Source organism: Hippopotamus amphibius, chromosome 8, assembly GCF_030028045.1.
Source record: "Hippopotamus amphibius kiboko isolate mHipAmp2 chromosome 8, mHipAmp2.hap2, whole genome shotgun sequence".
In the NCBI taxonomy this organism is placed as follows: Eukaryota; Metazoa; Chordata; class Mammalia; order Artiodactyla; family Hippopotamidae; genus Hippopotamus; species Hippopotamus amphibius.
Window position 1 is genome coordinate 70,335,340 of NC_080193.1, and position 21,553 is coordinate 70,356,892.

General features: G+C 35.1%; 1 protein-coding gene across 2 annotated transcripts in view; it reads left to right on the forward strand.

Moving 5' to 3' along the window:
• Positions 1-21,553, forward strand: part of GALNT13 (polypeptide N-acetylgalactosaminyltransferase 13) — a 535,071-nt gene that overhangs the window by 55,004 nt on the left and 458,514 nt on the right. The window contains exon 3 of one of the 2 annotated variants that reach the window (XM_057746923.1): positions 11,940-12,185. In XM_057746923.1, coding sequence (XP_057602906.1) covers positions 12,044-12,185 — 142 coding nt within the window. In that variant the 5' untranslated portion in view covers positions 11,940-12,043. Of the gene's footprint in view, positions 1-11,939; positions 12,186-21,553 lie in introns of those variants that run through there. The other variant, XM_057746924.1, reaches the window with a different exon arrangement.

The window sequence follows — 21,553 nt, forward strand, 5'->3', positions numbered from 1 at the left end:
GCCCTCCTTTTCTTTCTTATTTATTCTATTTTGTGAATAACTTTTAACAATTCTTTGGGTCTCTCTGTTTGTTATATTTTATCATAACTGTGTATGCCTGTGTACACTTTTTAATAAATAATGCTGTCATAACATTGCACATAAAACCTTTTCTTTAATACGGGGTTTTAACAAGAGACTTTTGCAGTGGAAAAGTTACTAGTTCAACGTATAGGATTATTTTTAAGAAAGCAGGTCAAAAATCATTTTTATTTTTAATAAACCACATTTCTTTCCAAAAAAGGTTTTTTTACCAATTTATATTTCTACTTGTAAGGACCCATTTTATCCCATCTTTGCTAAAATATAATTTTCTCAAAAGCAGTATTTAATTTTAATTTATAGTTCTGTAATTGGCACAATACCTAATTAAATGAATTAATAGTTTTCCCAGATGTTAGGGAAAATGTAGCCTCGTTTCCGATTGCCCGTTCAAGTGCTTGTTATGTATAATAGTAATCTCTGCTCAACTTTTAAATCTTGTGAAGAGGCATATTTTTTTTCTTTTTCATGTATTTTTGGTTAATATCCTTGCTTTATATTTCTTTGTTTTCTATTATTGGATTATATACTTGTTATATTAGATTGCTTTATATTGATTAACAAATTATGGTTTTTAGCAATTTCATAGAACAAGTTTGCTTTGCTAATAGCAATATGAATTTTAATTCTTTGGGGATATAATAACTTCACTTTACTTTTAATTAATTGGAGGCTAATTATTCAATATTCTGATTTTTAATTCTTTACCTCTCCCGTCTAATTGCCTATCTTTTAAGACACTTAATTTATGATTAATAACTTCACCAGGAAGGTTGCAGAAAAAAATAAACCCAAAACTGAAGCTGCAAGTAAAACTAATAAGGATATAGTAGCTTTAATGAAGTGGGGTTTTTTGCGTTTTGATTTTTTGCTTGGTTTGAGTGAAAGAAGTTGAATATTTCACTTGTTAATACTTTTAAAATTAGTTTTAAGAAAGGTATGCATTTGTCTCATGTATCAATTATGGTAAAAACTTTACTAAATTAAGTTATTCAAGCTGACAAAATTTTATTTGCATTTGTGTAATTTTAGGATAGAATTTCAGAAAGCAACTTTATTTTACTTCTGGAGTTTTCTGTAACTAAGTCCCTTCTGCATCCTCTCCTTTGTGCTGCTGGGGTCCTTTTGTGCCCTAGCATTCTGAGCTTTTGTTTGATTATACTTCACTTTCTTTTTATCTCCCACTAATTGCCTGCTGGAGCAGAGTGACTCTGATGTAATTTTACAAGCTAATTTAATATTATTCTTCATTATTTTCTACAAATAAACACCCCTGTTTTGGAAAGAACGTCTAGACAAGAAATAGTCACATTACCCTGAATATTTCAAAGAAGGAACACTTGTAATTCATTCCTTACATCTTTTGTCATGAAGAATTCAGAATCCTTAAGGCCAGCTAGGAAGTAGGAAGCTGAGGTTAAGATTTTCTAAAGGTTTAGTGTCTCAGTGGAATCATTTATTTTCTTTTTAATCATGTGATTTATGGCAGAAGATGGCCAGCTTGCTGGTGAATATCTACTGGGAACTGACTAAATGCTCTACTGTCATGTCTTAAATCTCTGGGTTTTATATCCAGATGAACACTTTGGAATTCTGTTTTCCTCTCTAGGCAACTATTAATGAACAAGCTTAAACCACTGGTATGTCATGCTATAAAATGGATACTGAGTGTTATTAAATACCTTAAACAAATGAAAGATGAGCAGTTTTTAGGTTGATACAATTTTTACAACACTTAATTTCATAATTTTTTGAGGGTCATGTTGCTTTTTACAAGCTTTCTTTTATGAAGACAATTTCATTATGTTTTAATGAGAATCTATTGCTTGTAGAGTCTCATTAACATACATTTTAGGCTTTGACATTCATAGTATCTTCATAGAATCGATATCCCTACACCCAAGCGTGATTGAAAAGACCAATATGTAACAAACTGCCTTGAAAAATGACATCTGCCTTATACATATTCTCTATAAAGCTTCACCCTTCTTTCAATTTCTCCATGCCCAATTATTCTGTCTGTTGCTGTATTCTCTTAACATTAAAAATTACACATTATAACTATCTGTTGAAAAGAGTTCCACATCTTGGAATCACTCCAAATGTTTCGCTTACCTCCATACTCTTGTCTATCTCCCCTACTGGATCCTAAACAAGAAGGCAGAGATTGTGTCTTTTTATCTGTTTTATCTTTAGTGCCTAGCATAGGTGTTGGCATCTGTATAGATACTCAGTTTTATCCATGGATAAATGAAAGGTATACATGACTTTTTATAATTAAAGTAATAGTTTTATTCTGGAAGTAATATACGCTTTTATTAAAAATTCAGAACTACAGAAGACTATAAATCAGTTCTACTCCTCAGAGGTTATCAAGTTTAGCTGGTGTGATCTTTTAGAAAAATTTCTCTATATATGAAAATCCACAGAAGCACACGTCCTCTTTTCTCTGTGTGTGATGATTTCAGGTCTATGAAGCGTCTGGAATTTGATTTTACTTAATTAAAAGCTAAGTTAGCTTGTTACTGTTTCATGGACATTGGCAGAATAGACTCCTGTGTCAGAGCAAAGGACATTTTTAGCCATGGCACCTCAGGTAGCTTACAGTTTCAACATGTTTTCATCAGTTGCCCTTGCCTCCCAGATCCCATGGAGGTCGTGTGGACTGCCTGAGTGGATGCCTGCTCACATGATAGGTTGCATTTCAGGAAAAGAACAATAACCATAGAGAATCCACCATTTTATATAAAGCAGTAAAAGGCTTCTCTTTGTCCCAAAGAAAGTTGCTCACTGTAAACACAGCTTTCAGAAATGGCCTGGGCAAAGAGTATTTGGGTCCCTACATCTATGCATCCACAGTGAGAAGTATAGGAGTGTGAGAGATCCTAAGGAGGAAGGTCTCCCAACAATAGCCACCCCTTGGTCCTCCATCATTTTGGCTTCTGGTGAATTTTCACATGAGTATGCCATTCCATTGAATACCTTGATTAATCTGATAGAGGCTAGAAGCAATTCCATTCAATTGTTCTCATACTGTATTTACTTAAGGTTATTATGAGCAGAACTTAAAGCAGCAGGATTAGGCAAACCTGCAGTATTGACTTCTTCCATGTTTCCCAGGGTCCTGGACTTAATTATTGTAAATAAGTCTCAGAAAGTATCAGTGGGTCTTATTTTATATGGTCAGATTGCCAGCTGCAGAAGCTGTTTCACTCAGGCAAGCCATGTGATTATATTGCCAGGCTCTAATGTTAGGGTGGCAAAGATCATATTTATGAATTGACCTCCCCACCCCTTCCGCTACCTCTTTGGATACAATTTGTTTCCTCCTCAGATATCAGGGTTGTTAAGCTCCCTCCAGAACCATGACATTTGGTGTGTCCTAGCCTAATAAATATAACATAACCTCAATCATCTTTTACTCTGACCCAGATCTTTCATATGGAAGGGTTAAATATGAGTGGGAAAAGGGAAGTTTTACAAAAATTACACATTACCTCCTATGTTGGCCCACATTGTCCACTGTAGTGGGATTCAATTAGCAGTATACCCAACCAGGTACACTTCTTATCCTCATTGTCTAGGACCATTTCAATACAACGCAAGAATCCAGGTGGTGGAGTCAGAATTAAGTTTTAATACGCCAGGTCTCCTTTTAGCTGCACTGCCAGCTAGAGGTATACCAAGCAGGCTGGCTTGAGATTGCCGTTGGGCAAAGAAAAATGAACCGTGTCCAGGAATGGACAGGGTAGAATCCATATTTTCAAAAATAACTTTATAAAATTCCCTACCCATTTCATCCTGATCATTAATCAGTATGTGACCAAGAGAAGATGAACTTTCTTCTGGGAAGGCCAAATTTGGTAAGCCAACTGTCATGTTCAGGTGGGTGGACCAGGAGTTGATTAGAAGTTTGATCAGATATCTTTTCCAGTCAGTTTTTGAGGACATCATTCAAACATTCAACAAAAATGGTAGAGCGTATGGAAAAATCTAATACCTTGACTATTATTCCATTGTTGAGTGGCCTTTGTGACAAAAGACACACCATTGTCAGACTGTAGCTGGTCTAGAAATCAGAAAACCAACACCGTTTAGTTTCATGGACCACAGCAGTGTGGCTGGAGTTGGCTGATTGGACTAGAACAGCAACAGTGTAATCTGAGACTGGGTAGGATGATGACTTGAGTTCCTGTACCAAACAAAGCCATAGTCAAACAGAGCTGTAGGTGGGAATGCTACTCCCACCATCACCCCTTAACTTCTGAACCATATTTATACAGGTACATATGAATTTCAGTCTGATCTGGTGACAAGCTACTTCAGATTCACCTTTAATCATATTTTTGTCTTAAAGCAGTTGAGGTTGGGTTAGAAGGGACCAGAGTTATCCGAGGGTATGAAGCAAGAGAACAGCTTTATGCCAGTGAACATTATCTTCAGTTTAGAGCACCATTCACTCACAGCTCAACCAGATGAATGTTTACCATTTTCAGTTTTCATCATTATTGCCAGGGTTTAATTTTCCCCATATTTTTACCAGACCTTTTACTTCTCAGTCCTTCTTGCATTCATCCATTCCGCAGATGTTTATCAAGCACCTATTTTGTTCCAGAAAGTGTTTTTGGTATCTTAAGGATAGCACAGAGAATAATAGACATAATTCCATGGGGGAAGCAGGGAATAAATAAATTAACAAGTACTAGTGATATGTATTCTGAATAAACCATGTAAACATATTGCATAGATGGCAAAAGGGCATTATCTCAGATAAGCTGGTCAAGAAAAGAACTCTCCGGGGATGTTTGAGCAGAGATCTGAATAAAGGGTAAAGGGTTGTGCCATTGGGTTCCTCAGGGAAACAGTGTTCTATAGGGCACTTCAAGCACAAAGATTCTGGAGTGCATTAAGTAAAGGAGAGAGAGTTGGAAGATAAAATCTGAAAGGGAGTCAAGGTCCAGATTTGGTTGTATTATAGGTGAAGTTAGGGATTTGGAATTTATTTTAAATGTGATAAAAAGCCATTCATCAATAATGATTAGAACATAGAAGAAATCTGATTAAACTTAAGTTTTAACAGGATCAAACTGCCTTCTGTGTGGAGAACAGATTTTTATGGGAGTGTATTTAAGAAAATAATTGAGTGATCCCACTCCTACATATATACTCGAGAAAGAAATACATACATATGTCTGCATAAAAACTTGTGCAGGAATGTTCATCACCAAATTATTCATGATAGCCAAAAAGTGGAAACAACCCAAATGTGGATCAGCTGATAAATGGATAAATAAAATTTGGTATATCCATACAATAGAATATTATTTGTCAAGAAAAAGAAATAAAGTACTGGTGTATGCTATAACAAGGATGAAGTCTTGAAAATATTATGCTAACGGAAGAAAACAGTCACAAAGGACCACATATCGTATGACTTCATTTATATGAAATGTTCAGGATGGGCAAATCTATAGAGACAGAAACTTGATTAATGGTAATTTAGAGCTGGGACATTGGGAGGGTGGAAAAGTTATAGCAAAGGGGAGTTGTTTTCTTTCAGGATAATGAAAGTGTTCTAAAATTGGTTGTGGTAATGGATGCACAGCTCTGTGACTATGCTACAAGACATTGCATTGTACACTTTAAATGGGTGAATTGAGTAGTATGTGAATTATATCTTGATAAAGCTGTTTAAAAAAAAAGAAGCTGAAACAATATGTCAAGTTGGTGATAGTGGCTTGGTTTAGAATGGTAGCAGTGGAATTGGTGAGAAGTGGGTTAAATCAGAAGGTAGAGCCAATAGAATTTGCTGCAATATCAAAAAAGAGATGTGAAAGAAAAGAGTTGCCAGAAAAGAGTACAGGGTGTTTTGGCTAAGTTATGTCAAATCCTGCTTAGGAGTTACGTAAGATAATGACTGAGAATTGACCATTGGATTTGGCCATGACTGTCTCAAATAAGTTTTCCATATAGTGGCAGGAGCTAAAGCCTGTGGGGTTTAAAACAGAATGGGAGAATAAGGATATGGGACGTGTAGACAGTGATTTTACATAGTTCTTTCCTGAAGTTTTGCATTAAAGGTGAGCAGAGAGCTGGAGGGATAGCTGAAGAGGGATGTGGGGTCAGATTGGTTTAAGATGACTTTTCATAAACATCTTTATATTGATAGAAATGACTTATTCAAGAAGAAAAACTGATGCAAAAGAGACAAGTGCATCAGTAAAATCCATGAGTGTGTGGGAGCAGAGGGTGTTGTACTCCTAAAAGGATATCTGGTTCATTGTCACACTCAGACTTTGAAATTTAGGGGTGGCAGTAATAGAAATCAGCAAATTGATACACTCAGCATCACGGTATGCAAAATTCTCTTCTGATTGTTTATACCTTCTCTGCAAAATGTATACATATAGTGATGAGCTGGGAGGTAATAGTGTAGAGATGGCAGTCTGAAGGCAGACAAGGTGCAAAAGTTATCTGAGAAATGGAGATTGATTTGACTAGAACTATTGAAGGATGGCTGGGAGGCACTGCAAGTCCAGTGTGAGTTCATAGTTTTAAAATGAGAACAGGCAGCATATTTTGGGGGTTTCTTCCTAGTCATGTTCATCTGTTTGCATGTAGGAGTGGTGTAGGGGAAAGTTAAATTTAACCAGTGTATTGGTTTGTTAAGGCTGCCATAACAAAGTATGACAGACTAAGTGACTTAAACAATAGAAATTTATTTTCTTGCAGATTTTAGAAGTCCAAAATCAATGTGTCAGTAGAGTTGGTTTCATTCGGAAGCCTCTCTCTGTGGTATGTAGATGACCGTCTTCTCTGTCTTCACGTGGCCTTTCCTCTGTGTGTGTCTGTGTCCTAATAACCTCTTCTTATGTGGATACCAGTCATATTGGATGAGGGCCCATCTGTATGACCTTATTTTAACTTAATTACCTCTTTAAAGGATCTATCTCCAAATACAGCCACATTCTATAATACTGGGGGTTAAGACTTCACGTATGAATCTTTTTGGGGGAGGGAGAGGTACAATTCCACACATAACAACCCTGCTGGAGTTGTAAAATTTAAATATATCAAAGTGAGAGGGCATATGTAAGAGATGTGAAATCGTGTTCTCATATAGCTCACTCTTTAAGAAAAAGGGACAAATAATGAACAAATTTTTTAAAAAAGCATTATTTAATATGTTGGGAGGGTGTTAATAGGTACAAATAGAAAAGTAAAGTGAGCTAAGGAAATATAGTGATTAAATTATGTGCTATTTTATATAGGCTGATAGGAAAGCTCTCCATGATTTGACTAGACAGTGGGATTTGAAGGAAGTAAGAGCAGGGAGCCATGACCATATCAGTGGGGAGAAAATAGCATTTGCATAGCCCAAGGGCAAGATGATGATTGGTTTATGCAAGAAACAGCCATGAGACCCACGTGACTGGTATGGAGATCAATGGTAAGAAATGAGATCAGAAAGGTAATAAGCAGAAGTGCTCTTATTTGATGCGATTGGACTATAATTTCTTTAGTTGATCAAAATTTGATTAAATTAGGGAATCATATAATAGGTACATAAGCATTTTGGTTTTGCCTTAAAAAAAATGAGGTATAATTTATGTAGAGTGAAACGCACAGATCTTAAGTGTATAGTTCAATGAGTTTTGACAATTGTAAAATCCTGTGTAACCCATACTCCATCAGCAACTACACCTGTTAAATATATTTCTGATAATTAAATACAAAATATATTTGTAATGCTCAAATATTAAATATATTTAATATTAAACATATTTTCAATTTAATATAAATATACTTGTAAATACTGAATATATTCGGTGTGTTCCGCTTATCTCCTGGCCTCCTAAATACATACATACTGAACATACACTGCTTCTAGAAGGATTGGGGAAGAGAATTCTCACTCTTTTTTTCTTGTTCTTTCTATGCTGTTCATGATAATGATATTACTATTACTACTATTAATTTCTAATGTATATTGAACTCCTCCTATGTGTCAGGCACTGTTATAAGGGCTATATATATATTAATTCATTAGAAACTTAGAGCCTTATGAGGTAGCTTCTACTGTTCATATTTTGTGAATAGAAAAATGGAGGCATAGAACATTTAAGAAACCTGAATTAAGCCTTACAATTAGTGAGTGTGGGAATCCCGATTCAGATCATGGCATTGTAACTCTGCAATATATCGTTGTAGGTCTTATGCTTGGTTTCCTCCTAACAGTCAAATTGCATGTTATAAATATTGGAACTTTCCTTAATTTAAATGCAAGTGAAAGCATTTTTTTTCTTCTTTTCCACCATCTTTCCATATAAGGCATTCACTTAACATTATCATTGACTGCTTCTTTGTCTCTTAGTGTATCTTTCCTTGTGGCATGGTTTTTGCAGTTTACAGTGGTTTTTACAGTGGACCCTTTGGTTTAGGCTGTAGGTAGATTCCTCTTGTCCACCTGAATTTTAGATCTTCATTCATGTGAAGATTGGTCTTTCTGTCAGTAAGACCTGTAACTAATTCAGGGTATTTTTTTCAAAGCTTATTCATTAGCTTTATCAGTCTTTAAGCCAAAGTGCATAAGTGTTTACTCATCAGCTCCCAGAAGCTCCTGCCCAACTCTTTAAAACATTTAAAATGTGTTGGGTGCTTAAAGCGTGTTAGGTGCCTGAAAGTTCTGGAAGCACTGCCAGCAATCTTCCATGAGTTTCATCCTTTGGCAGCCTCAAATATAGCCTTGTAAAATAGATTAATAAATTTGCATCTATTATGTAGTTTTCTACAAAAGAAAATATTTGACTACAGATAAAAATGTGTCTAATAGCAACTAAAGTAAACCCCCTGGGTAAGTGATAACCTCCTAGTTAAAAACAAAAATGTCTTTCTTATTTTAAAAACATAGTTACCAAACTCTTAAGCTTTATTTAGATCTTACTTTTTATATTTGAAATCCATTTTTAATAGAATAGTAAAAATGGTGCATATTTTCAAACAAAAATTCTGTAAGATCTCGGAATTTCTGGCTAATACCATTATTTAGGGGGAAGGAAGAAAAGGAAAGGCAACACGACTAGCAAGATGGCACTTGATAGCTTTCTAACTCCTGAAGTTTTCCTATCTAAAGAAATATTTTTAAAGAGGGAAATCACTGTGCTCAAAAGATTTTGAAAGAATTAGAAAAGGGGTCGTATTTTTGGATAGAAGAGCCTGCAGATTATGCAAAGTTAGTCATGCTCCACATAGATTTGGCAAGCCAGGGATATTGCAGAACTTGGATTTGGCTTGAGAAACAAAGTAGTGTTTGCAAATAAATAGGGACTTACTGGAATAAAAACATAATACAGATGCTGATTCTCTTAAATAAACCTGGGCTACCAACTGTGCTTATGATGGTTAGTGTTACTTTGTATATTATACCATCCTTCTGCTCAATCAGTTTTGTTCTGGTGAAGAAGAGTATTGAAACAGTATATGAGATTACTATTTTGCAAGAACCAGCAGATAAAGAATGATAAAATTTAGTATGTTTTCTAGGTAGAGGTGTTTTCACAGTGGATAGAATTAAAAATTGAAATATATAAGGAAAGATTGTTTCTTAAACAAAAAATTTAACAGCAACTTAGTTTTATCACATAAAATAGTAAAGTTAGAGTTTTCTCAGTGTTAATATCTTGATATATAGATCTACCAGGGTATGAAATTAGAATAATTTGAATAATGCTGGACGTGGCAATAAGATGTGATTTTCACTTTCCATTATGGCTAAAGTTTCAATTAAATTCTCAGTAACCTCAACTGTTAGGCGCTTATTAGGAAATGACTTATCTTAGACATTTTAATATTTAATATTAAGTGATTTCAGATTTTCTATTATAATAATATTCTTTCTATTTCTTTTAAAAAATGTTTTCATCCTTTATCTTGCTTAAGCCTTACAGTTTCGTGAGGTGGATGGGGAAGGAAGTGTAGGTAAAGAAAATGAAGCTCAGAGAAGCAAAATGCCCACCTAACTCATGTGTCCATTTTATGACAGAGCCAGGGATGGTTCTTTTTATGTCTTTTATTATAGATCTTTATGACAAAAATCCTATAATATATAGCTTATATAATATATAGATCTTTTATTATGGCATATTTTATTTTAAGGTTTTCCTTCTCAATCTGGGAATAGCTATCTAGTTACCATCAGTGTCATATATGCTTTTCCATAGGACTTTTTTCTACAATAAACTGAAGCAACGTGCTCCATCTTAGGACCAAAGAAAGCCAGAAAACTCAATATCTTGAATTGTTTCAAATCTCATATTCCGTATTTATACATAATGTAACAGAAGATATATATGTGGGAATCTTCCCTTGTTGTCAGGTTTAGAGGTTGAATTCCAATGTTTAGTTATAATTTTTACAGAGAAATGAAGTTGAAATGAAATAATTAGCATGCCATTTTTTCAAGAAAAATAACAAACCTCAAATATCATGCATCCCTTAGATTTGTACATGTTGTATCTTTCTTTTTAAATATATGTTGAATAAACGTCAATTTTATGTGGATATTGAAAGTAGAGACTTTGTTATAATCTTTTAAACTGTCACTTTATGTAAACTTTGAATTTGTTACTACTCTGGTCAGATTGTAACAAGCAACAGCATTTGTGTTGCTTTATGATACAAAGTCAGCTGCCATTAATTTAAAGAACTCCTGCCTCAGCAAATTGTACTTTGATGTTTTTATTTTGAGACCTGTTTCCGAAATAGTTTCCGAAATAGTTCAAGTATATTTGTATTTAATAGCTGTTCTCAAATATCTGTCAAAACTCTTACTTATTCACATCAATAAATATATACTTCAGTTTCTATTATTTTAATGTAGCAAATGATATGAGACTTTTATTTCTATATAGTTACTGTAGAGATAGAAATGAATTAACCAGGCAGTTATTGTTCTATGTAGTGTAAATAAAACAAATATGTGTATAGCATTGAATATCTGTCAATAATTGTACATGTCTTTGTTATGCCTTTAGAATTCTTGTTCTGGTTATTTTAAGTCACTACACATTAATGTATTATCCTGTGAAATTATCCTCTGATAATTTCTTTGAATGTATACTACCCATGTACATTTGTAGTGGACACTTTCTATGCAGACCAGATGGGCTTTTTAAGGCTAAATAACTGGTGACATTTCATAGTACATGATATTACATATTACATACCCTTTTTGAGAATTTGAGAAATTTTTTTTTGTTTTATATCAACATTAATAACTTTGTGTTCTGCAAGACAGTTTACAAGCATTGTCGTATTTGGTTCTCATAGTAAATCTTTAAGTTTGGCATTATTATTTTCACTTTATAGATGAGAAAACTGAGGCTTAGAAAGTCTCCCCTACATAGGAAGTGAATAAACCCAGGCCTATCTATGCATAAAGTCCAGCTCTTAGCCACTGCAATATATAGTAACCCAGGATGATTTCTTAGTTCAGCAGTATTGGCTCCTTAAAAGTGCTGAATCACAGTAAATTCAGAGCTGCACTATTTCACAATCTGGTGCTTTACAGAATATCATGATAGGACTTCAAGGAAAAGGCAATACAACTTGAGGAAATCAAGTAGTTGCCAAGGGCTCAGCAGAGTAGTGGCCGATCTAGGATTCGTTGTTAGAATTTTAGCTGCCTGGCTTGCTTACAACTTTCACTTATTTGGACTTTTCATTCTGAACTTGAAGGCCAAGTGCTAATACATATGGGAACATTAAATAAGTTATATGTGTCATGTTATATCACATTAATGCAAAATAAACTGTGCCATAGTTAATTTTTCTTCTTCTTCTTTTTTTTTTAAATACAGTGGGGTGCATCCTGCTTTTATCCTGGAGTTCACCCCTGTGGCTTGGATTTATCACAGTCCTGTCTGTCTTCGATCTCTGTGTTAACTAGAAATCAAGGAAAGACATGAGGAGGTTTGTTTACTGCAAGGTGGTTCTAGCCACTTCACTGATGTGGGTTCTCGTTGATGTCTTCTTACTCCTATACTTCAGTGAATGTAATAAATGTGATGACAAGAAGGAGAGGTCCCTGCTACCTGCACTCAGGGGTAAGTGTTTACGAAGCAAATGTTTCTTCTATAGAGATGAACCTGGTGGTGACTCATGACAAAACATGAAATTTCAAAATAGAAGTTTATTGACTTAGAAGAGTATTTGGGCAGGACTATTAATGTACATTTAACTATAGGAAAACTACTTTACTTTTCTTGGCCTCAGGTGTCTTGTTGGAAGAAATGAGGAGTTAGCTAACATGTAAGGTACCTTCCAATTGTAATCATTGCAATGTTTTGTGACTGTAGTGAACATTCAAATTGGACAGATTTTTAAATTTAGGCTTCCAGAAGCATAAGCCTTTAGAGACCAAGCATATAACATAAAAAGAGGAAAAAGTGAGATGGTGAGGACTGAGGCAAAATGAGGCTACACATGACAGCTCTCAAAACTTCCAAAAGCATTAAAAAAAAAAAAAGCGCTTCTTTTTTTAAACAAAACACATGTTGGTGACCAGATTCAACCTGTGGACTACCAGATTGTTGCTCTATGTTAAATGCAAAAGATAATTTCAAGTGTATTATAAAGTCATTTTAACTCAATATTCCCTCTTTAGGAACCAGTTTCAATGACTAGATAAGAGTGAATGCTAAGGAAACATAATTTATATACATGGTAACTTAGTAAGTAAAATCTTAGAGATTCATTTCCTGAAGTTATTCCAAATATTTTTTCTGTGCTTTCTATTGACATAAATATCTATTAATTTATTTCTGAAATATTCTTAGTAAATGAGTATGTCTAAAGTACTTAAGCATGCTTGAAATTGGTTTTATTCTCAATGAATTAACCATTTTTTTCCTTAAAATCTAGTTTACATTAATTCTCCACTTGGCAAAAGCTTTCTTTATAAACATGACAAAAGGTAAACTTTGAGTCTCAGTTGATTTTTTTGTACCTTTTGGAAAAGTGAATCTAAATTGCTGACTTGAGATTAGCATTTACTTAATGAATGTAATCTGCTTTTAATGTTACAGATGTTTTTGAGGTTATTTATTTATCAAAATATGCTAATAAAGAGAATTTCATTGATACTATCTGGTTGTATGAGGTTTAGGGAAACACAGAAGAGCATTTCTAAAAATTAATTTTTATTGAAAGAGTTTCTTGGACATCTTTAGTTTGCTTTGCAGTAATGCTCTGGCCTAGATGGAGAAATTCTGATTATCTTCCTGTTTTCAAAATGAGTCTAATTCTCTCACTATAGTTTTTGACTAGTATAAATAATTGAAAGTACTTTGAAGTGACTGAGTCTAGACCCATTTAGGTGGTTTATACACATTTTTTGTAACTTTATGCTAGAATTATTCAAAGAGGAGAACTATATGAGTCCATCAGTTTTTGATAAATGAACACGGGGATTGATTTGCTGATCTTTGGTTAAAATCCCAGAATAAATCGGCCTTCTCAGCTTCCTTGTTAGAACCAGTTGAGCTGCTGCTTGGCTGAGAGTGGAAGTGTGCTCTGCTGGATCACATCACTTTTGGTAGGATCACTTTGTCATTTGTTGAATGGAGACATCTAGATTGGTCACAAAAAATATTATAATCTGGTTCAGCAAAACTATGACAGCCTTTTCTGGAAGTACCAAAAAAGCAGTTTTGCTGATTTAAGTGCTTAATGCTCAGTTTCAAATCTCAAAATGTAAAATTTAATGATGCAAGGCAAAAATAGTAATTTTCCTTATACTTAAAATGAAAAATTAAACTATATTCTCTTTAAGACCTGTTTAATGTTATACATTAATATTTGTCTTGAAAAAATGAAAATTAGGCTTTATGGTTTTAATTTCATATTGTTACTTATTGTTTCAGAATATTACTTTATTTAGGAATTTGTGCCATATATTTAAAATAATATCTTATTTACAGGTAGATGATGTTGTGCAAAGTGTACTTGACTGAAATTTTCATGTTCTAGATATGTTAAAAACGGGCCTTTTTTGACAAAAAAGTTGATCTTTCTGGACCTTTGTGTCTCTGTTATTAAAACAAAGGGTTTGGACTAGGTGGTTTCTAAGATTCCTTCTAGTTCTAAATTTTAAACAATTTGTAAGTACCCAGTATTAGTATACACTCTGAATTAATTTTTGAGATATGTTCATTCATTCACCAAATCATCAATTATTTGTTAAGTGCCTCTCAAGTTAATATGTTGTACATCTTAAACTTACACAAAGTTGTATGACAATTATATCTAAATTAAAAATTAAAAGAAGAAGAACATAGCCCAGTAATGGGCAAAGAAAAAAATAATCCCAGGCATCAGGATCAAGTGATATAGGCTTCATAGGTGATATTACAAGATTACCCCATAGTTAAAAGCCCAGCTTTGTTGACCCACCTGGTCCTCATCTCCTCCCCCTTGAATTAGTTGTGTGACTTTTGGCAAATTCCTTAACAAAATCTTGGTGTTCTCACTTAAGGGGAGAACCTTAGAGACAATAAATCCTGCTCCAGAGGGCTGCCTTGAGAATTAAACATCATGACGTGCACAGGCCCCTCAGTGGAGTGGTGGCTTATGGTAACCTTTTATCAGTATCTGCTAAGCACTGTGAAGGTGCCTGAAAGGTCTGAATGAGACCCCACGAGGTTCTGCTGTCCAGGCTGAGTCAGATCCAGAGCATAGGGCAGTTATTCTGGATGTAGCCCCAAAAAGGAAGTGACTTTTTAAAAAAATTATGAGCTGTGAGCTGAGACCTGGAGATACAAGGAATCGAGAAGCTTATAGTCTACAATAAACATTTCTCTCTGTCTCCATCTCTTTCTCAGTAAAAATGTAATTTGGAAATGATTACAAAGCACAATGAGTATTGGGATAAGGAAGAACAGTGCTCTGAGTAGAGCATCTAGGGTATAAGAAGTGGATCTAGGGTATAAGATAAAACTTCACAGTGGCTGTGGCATTTAAACTGAGGTCTAAAAGATAAAAGTAGGAAATAACTAGTTAAAGAAGAAACACTAAAATTTTTAAGGAATTTTAAAGATTACAGAACACCCAGGATACTTCTGACGGGGAAAAATACAGAGGTCTTACAAAATTTGAGTAATCAAGACTGTAGTATTGGCACAAAGGGCAGACAAATTGCTCAGTGGAACAGAATAGAGTCTCTAGAAGTGCACACACACATTTGGAATGTTCAGTATACGACAGAGGAAGCACTGTAGACAGTGGGGGAAAGAAGAGCTCTTCAATAAATAGAGCTGAAAACAAAATGGTAATCTGGGCAAAAAACAGATGAAACTGGATGCTTAACTAGTGTCATAAACCAAGGTAAAATTTGGAAGTGCTAATATCACAAGAAAACTTAACTTTTAGCAGAAAAAAAAGGCATTTATAAGAGCATGAATTGAGGAGGAATTCTAAAACACTATACAAAATCATTAACCATAAAGGAAAATATTGATAAAATTGACTATATTAAAATTGAGAAAGTTGGTTCATTTAAATATACCTTAAAGAAAGCAAAAAGATAAGTTACAAACTGTAGAAGATGCTCAAAGAATACGTAGCTGAGAGATTATTGTGAAGTATATATAAATAACTCCTATTATTAGTAAGAATTTTCCAATAGGAAAAAATGGGCAATAAACATGAATAAATACTTCTTGGAAAAGGAAACATATAATAAAACAAAACAAAAACTTATGAAAAAATATTTAACATTAATTAGAAGGTGGGAAATGCAGACTAAGACTATAAAGATATATTTATATTCATTCAATTGGCAAAAATTCAAAAGGCTGATAATACCAACTGTTAGAGGTGATGCATCTGCACATTTTTATAGTAACTTCAGATAATGGTTTGGCATTATCTCTGAAATCTAAAAATTGGATGACTCTAAAATCTTGGATAACTCAGCAGTCATAGTCATATACGTTTTTTACACAAAAAATATTTCATAATGCTACTGTTCATAAAAATAAAAGCTGAAAATAATCCATAGGCCAATGAATGGACAAGCTGATGAACGAATAATGGTATAAAAAGTAAGAGAATTGTATATTTTTGTCAAAATGAATGGACTATAGCAACCTGTACCAATATGAATTAATCTTGATGATACAATGGTAAGTTAAGTATAGAAGTTATATCTTTCAGAGCATAGTACAGTTTGAAAAGCTAAAACTAACTGAAATTTTAAAATACACACTTCAGGACTATATAGAGATGCAACAAGACTTTATTTAAAGCAAGTAAAATTATGAACATAGGATTTAGGATGTTGATTGTCACGTGTGGGGGCAACAAGTGGCATGGGGTGGGGGTGAGTATTTTGACTGAATGTGGGGCGTTACTAGGGTCCTAGGTTTGTTTTGGATGTGGGTTTGATGTGTCTATTACATAATACAGATAACCCAATGAGTGAATAAGAGCCAGTGAATAGATTTGCAAAAATGGGAAGCCACTGAAGGGGTTTACAAGACAGCAGACATGATCACCTCTGTGTTGTGGAAAGATCACATGTGGAGAATAGATTGGAGAAGAGCCATCTCTTCAAGGAAGCAGTGTAGGAAGTTGTGGTGGCCTTTTGTGAATGCTGTGTGGGAAGTGAGGCTGCTTAGAGCGGGGTATGGCAGTGAGGTGTGAGAGAAGTGGGTACAACGAAGAGGTATTTGAGATACTCTAGTCAGGGAACTGGCTTGACTGGCTCTGGCAGGTATAGGAGATGGAAATATCAAGGACAGATCTCAGGTTTCTTGCAGGGCATTATTTGATCCAATTTCCTGAGAGGGGAGATGTAGGAGGAGATGACTTGAGGGTGAATATTGAGTTTGTTTTGGACGTGTTGAGTTCAAGACACATGTTAGGCAACTGAATGGAATTGTTCAGTAGGAAGTTGATTACATTATTAAACTCTAAATATCAAATTTAAAAACCATTTTTAAAAAAATGGATTACTTTCTTCTCTTCCTTATTAAATAGAGTATATGGAATATAATTGAATCTTCACTTCTGAGTCAGCATTTTCATTTTATATATTAATTATTCAACGATGCTGTAAAAAATAATTATTTTAGACTTTATGGGAGCACAAAGACTTGTTGCATGAATTCTTTTCCTTTTCCTATTTTCTAAAGGATTGATTTTGGGTAACATAAGTTCTTGTTAGGGGAGCATGTTAATCTTTTATGCCACTCAGGGGCCACCTAGCGCTAAAATGCGCTGAAGGGTATTTCTAATTCCTAACTGGTAATGAATACTAAGTGGTGCTGCTCCCAACTTGGAAGGGCTAGAATAACTATTTGAGAGAATAAGTATTTAAAAAACCAATGCTGCTGCAGTGCACCTACCAGCACTTTGGGGAAATCTGAGGTCATGTGGCCGGTCTGCATGAGCACTGTGCATAATGGACCCTCCTCCAGCTCCCCCACCAAAGGCCGACATTCTCAGGCAAGTTAACTCGTCCCTCTGGGCCTCAGTCACCACCTGTAAAATGAAGTGAATGTGAGTCATGGTTTTAAATCATGCTCATTTCTAAGTGAAGGATTATGTTTCTAGCTTGTTTTTTTTTTTTTTTCAATAAAACTATGGAAAAATGAAATATTTTCATATCTGGCTTTTGGTCATTTCATAGATAACGTGTAGTCTGCTGTGAGAGGTGGTGATGTAGAAGTGACATGTGGAGAGGTCTGCTCAGCACCCCCAGAAAAGCCTTCTCATCATCACAGAGGACAAAAGGATATAAAGTTATGATACTCGAGAAGGGAAGGAACCTACCATTCTTTGCCTGATCCTGAATCTTGAACATATTACACATACCTAGGAAATGAAATAAAATTTACCTTCAACAAGGAGGGGGGTGCTATCTAAGAAAGAGTTGATGCTTGTTTGTTTGTATGCAGAGGTAAGTTCATTAGCCAATAAGGATAACATAAATAATTATAAGCTATGATTATTCTAAATTACGTATGTTAACAGTTAATTTTCACGAAAAAATATGTGAAGTAGACATTTTTCTTCTTTTACATATAAGGAAACTGAGGCAGAGGGAGCATATGGGGAAATCACTTCCATGTTTCTTTTACTCTCACACACAATACTCCTAACCCCACCTGTGTAGATTTTTCCCCAACACCGAGCAATTCTCTGCAACATCAGCTGAGAGTCCTACGAGTCTGACATTGTCTACCTGGAGTGAGCATCAGACTCCACAAGTTAAGGGCTCAGTCCTACAAGGCTGCCCCCACTTCAGACACCAGTTGCAGGTCCCAGGTTGTCACCGGTACTTCTGACCAACCAGCTATAAGCTGACGTTTCCTTAACCCCTTCCTGAGTTTGATAATTTACTAGAATGCCTTACGGAACTCAGGAAGACACTTATTTACCTTTACCAGTTTATCGTAAAGGATATAATAAAGGATATGTATGAACAGCCAAATGAAGAGTTACATAGGTTGAGGTCCAGAAAGGTCCCAAGTGCAGGAGCTTCTGTGCCTATGGAGTTGGGTGTATGACCCTCCTGTCGTGTAGATGTGTTTACCAACCTAGAAACTCTCTGAGCCCCATACTTTTTGGATTTTTATGGAGGTTTCATCATATGGATATGATTGATCATCAACTCAATCTCCAGCCCCGTCCCCTTCCTGGAGGATAGGAGGTGGAGCCAAATGTTCCAAGTGTCCAAGAATGGCTTGGCCTTTCTGGTGACCAGACCCATCTAGGAGCTATACAGGAGCCCACCGAGAATCACTTCATTAGAACAAAAGATGCTCCTATCAACCAGGAAATTCCAAGGGATCTAGGAGCTCTGTGTCAGGAACCAGGGTCAAAGACCAAACAGAAAAAAAGATGCTTCTAGTGCTCCTATAACTTTGGAAATTACAAGGGTTAGAGTAGCTCTGTGCAGGAATTAGAGGCAGAGACCAATACATATATCTTCTATTATTTCACAGTGCGGTTAAGAGGAAGTGCAAGAATTTTAACAGCCAATAGAACAGGATTTGGTTATTACAATGTAAGTTAATAAAGGACTTTGTTATCACTTGATGACAGTTTGCATTGGAATTCAAGGGCCATGCTTTCGTTCAGATACCAATATGGAGTACACAGTCTGAAAATTTGAATTGAGTGTTTTGTCTTCACTCTCAGAGACACCCTAGACCCAGCCAAATCCCCCTGGCTAGTAGGATATATAAACCCCAGTCAGGAAAATATTTCCTAGGGACCCTTTGGGTTTCAAATCATTTATAAAACTGTATCATCTTATCTGGCATTTTAAGGTTTTGCAGTTACTTTCATCCATTTGTATCCTTGAAGACCTCCTCACTGCTGCTCCGAATTGGGGGAAATCAAGAAAATGAGTGGAATTGTTGATTGGAATCTCAATTCCATACCTCCATGTTTCCCTCGGTCCTATCTGGGAGACTTCCTGTTTTTTTCTCATAAATCTGGGGATACAAGTAGCCTGGCAGAATCTTAGTTCCCCAACAAAGAATTGAACCCAGGCCCTGGCAGTGAAAGTGTTGAGTTCTAACTACTGGACTGCCGGGGAACTACCTCTTTTATTTCTTTCTAAATGATCTCTTCATAACATTAATGCCTAGCCATGTACTTATTAAATAATAAATGTTTATTGATTTTGTTTGATTAATCTTTAGTGCTTCAGGGGAGAATTCCTGTGTGTAGGTGTGAGAGGAAACTGAAAACTTATGAATTAAAGTGTTAAAACTAACACCACATTTTTCTTGTTTTTTAAAAAATATGGCTTTACCTTTTGGGGGGAGGGTAGAGGAGTGTGATTAATTAAAATGCATTGTCAGTATTGGAATTGCCCTGAACAAATTATGATGACCACCAGAACTTTTAGGTGATAATATTTATAGCCATACAGAAAGTGGGGCATATAGGCAACTTGGATTAAAGGCATGTGTGTCACAGATAATTTTCAATCAAGTTTATGAAATGTTCAAAAATTAATACACTTTATAAAATTTTGACCTTTGACATTTGCTTTTGCCTTTCATAGTTTTATTCACAATTCATTCTGATCCCTTCTCCAGTCCACACAGACATATCACTGTCAGGAAAAACAATAAATTGTAATAATGAACAATTAGGAAGTTTACTGTTCTAGGTGCTTTATATACACTTTCAATTAGTTCTCACAGTGGTATTGAGGGTAGGTACTATTATTATCCTCATTTACATATAAGAAACTGAGATCTGAAAAGGCCAGTTAATTTCCCCAAGGTCGCAAAACTGAGTAGAGGGAAGAAAGGGCTCACAGCCTGGTTTGTCAGGCTTTTGAGCCTAGACTTTGAACCCCAATATTATGCTGTGTCCCTGACTTAGGTGCCTAGACTCCTTTGAGGCAAAATAATCATAACATTTATAAACTATTTATAAAATATTTACACATATAGGGGTATTTCTGAAGGACAAAGAAGGAGGTGGCCACTGATCTTGGGTAAAAAAAAAGTCTTATTTAATTATAACTTAGGAGAAAAGTACTCTGGCAGGCTTACCTGTCTGAAAGGTAGGCTTTCAGACTTTAGCAATTTTGCATTTATTGAGTTTCCACAGTATACTAATTAATTTAGGTTGCAATTTTCCTCAGTTTCCTTTATGGTCAAGCCTCTGAAGTTTTACAGAGAACGTTTAAAAGTTGTAAACAGTAGTGAAGCACTATTTTTTCCCAAAACTTTAATAAGAACAATTGATACAGTTTTTCCATTCATTTATTCAATTGTACTGGGCTAGGTACTATGAAATATACAAACTTTAATCAAATAGGACATCTGTCTTCAAGATTCACACAGTCTACTGGAGACATGACATGTACATAAATAACTACATTACAAAATAGAAAGTGGTGGGTGCCATAAGAAAGATACCAAGTGAACTCCTGTGAGAGGCCCTGAAGTATATAAATTATTTGGACATATGAAAATTGGGAGGGAGCAAGTATCAGGAGAGAATAAATTATCAGGGGAAAGCTATTGGCTTTCCCAAAATGAGGATGTAAGAAATCAGTGAATTGGTTGATTGGGGCAGAGCCAGACATAAAGGGGATTTCTAGATTTTAGATTGAAAGTTAGGATAAAGATAAGTTTTAATGGACTTTGAGTGCTGAGGAAGTGAATTTTTAACTTTGTTCTCTAGGAAATGGGGAAGCATTGAAGGTTTCTGGAAAAGAAAAGATGTGTTTATCATCAGATAAAGTTTAGAAGGGGAATGCAATGCTGCTTATTACATATGCAAGAGTATAGCACTAGGACATTTTTGTCTGTATTGAAATAAAGACTCAGGCACTTAAATTTTATTCATTAATTAAAACCACTTGACAGACTTGAGGACACTGAGTGAGGGGTGAAGGGGAAGCTGGGATGAAGTGAGAGAGTAGCACTGATGTATATAC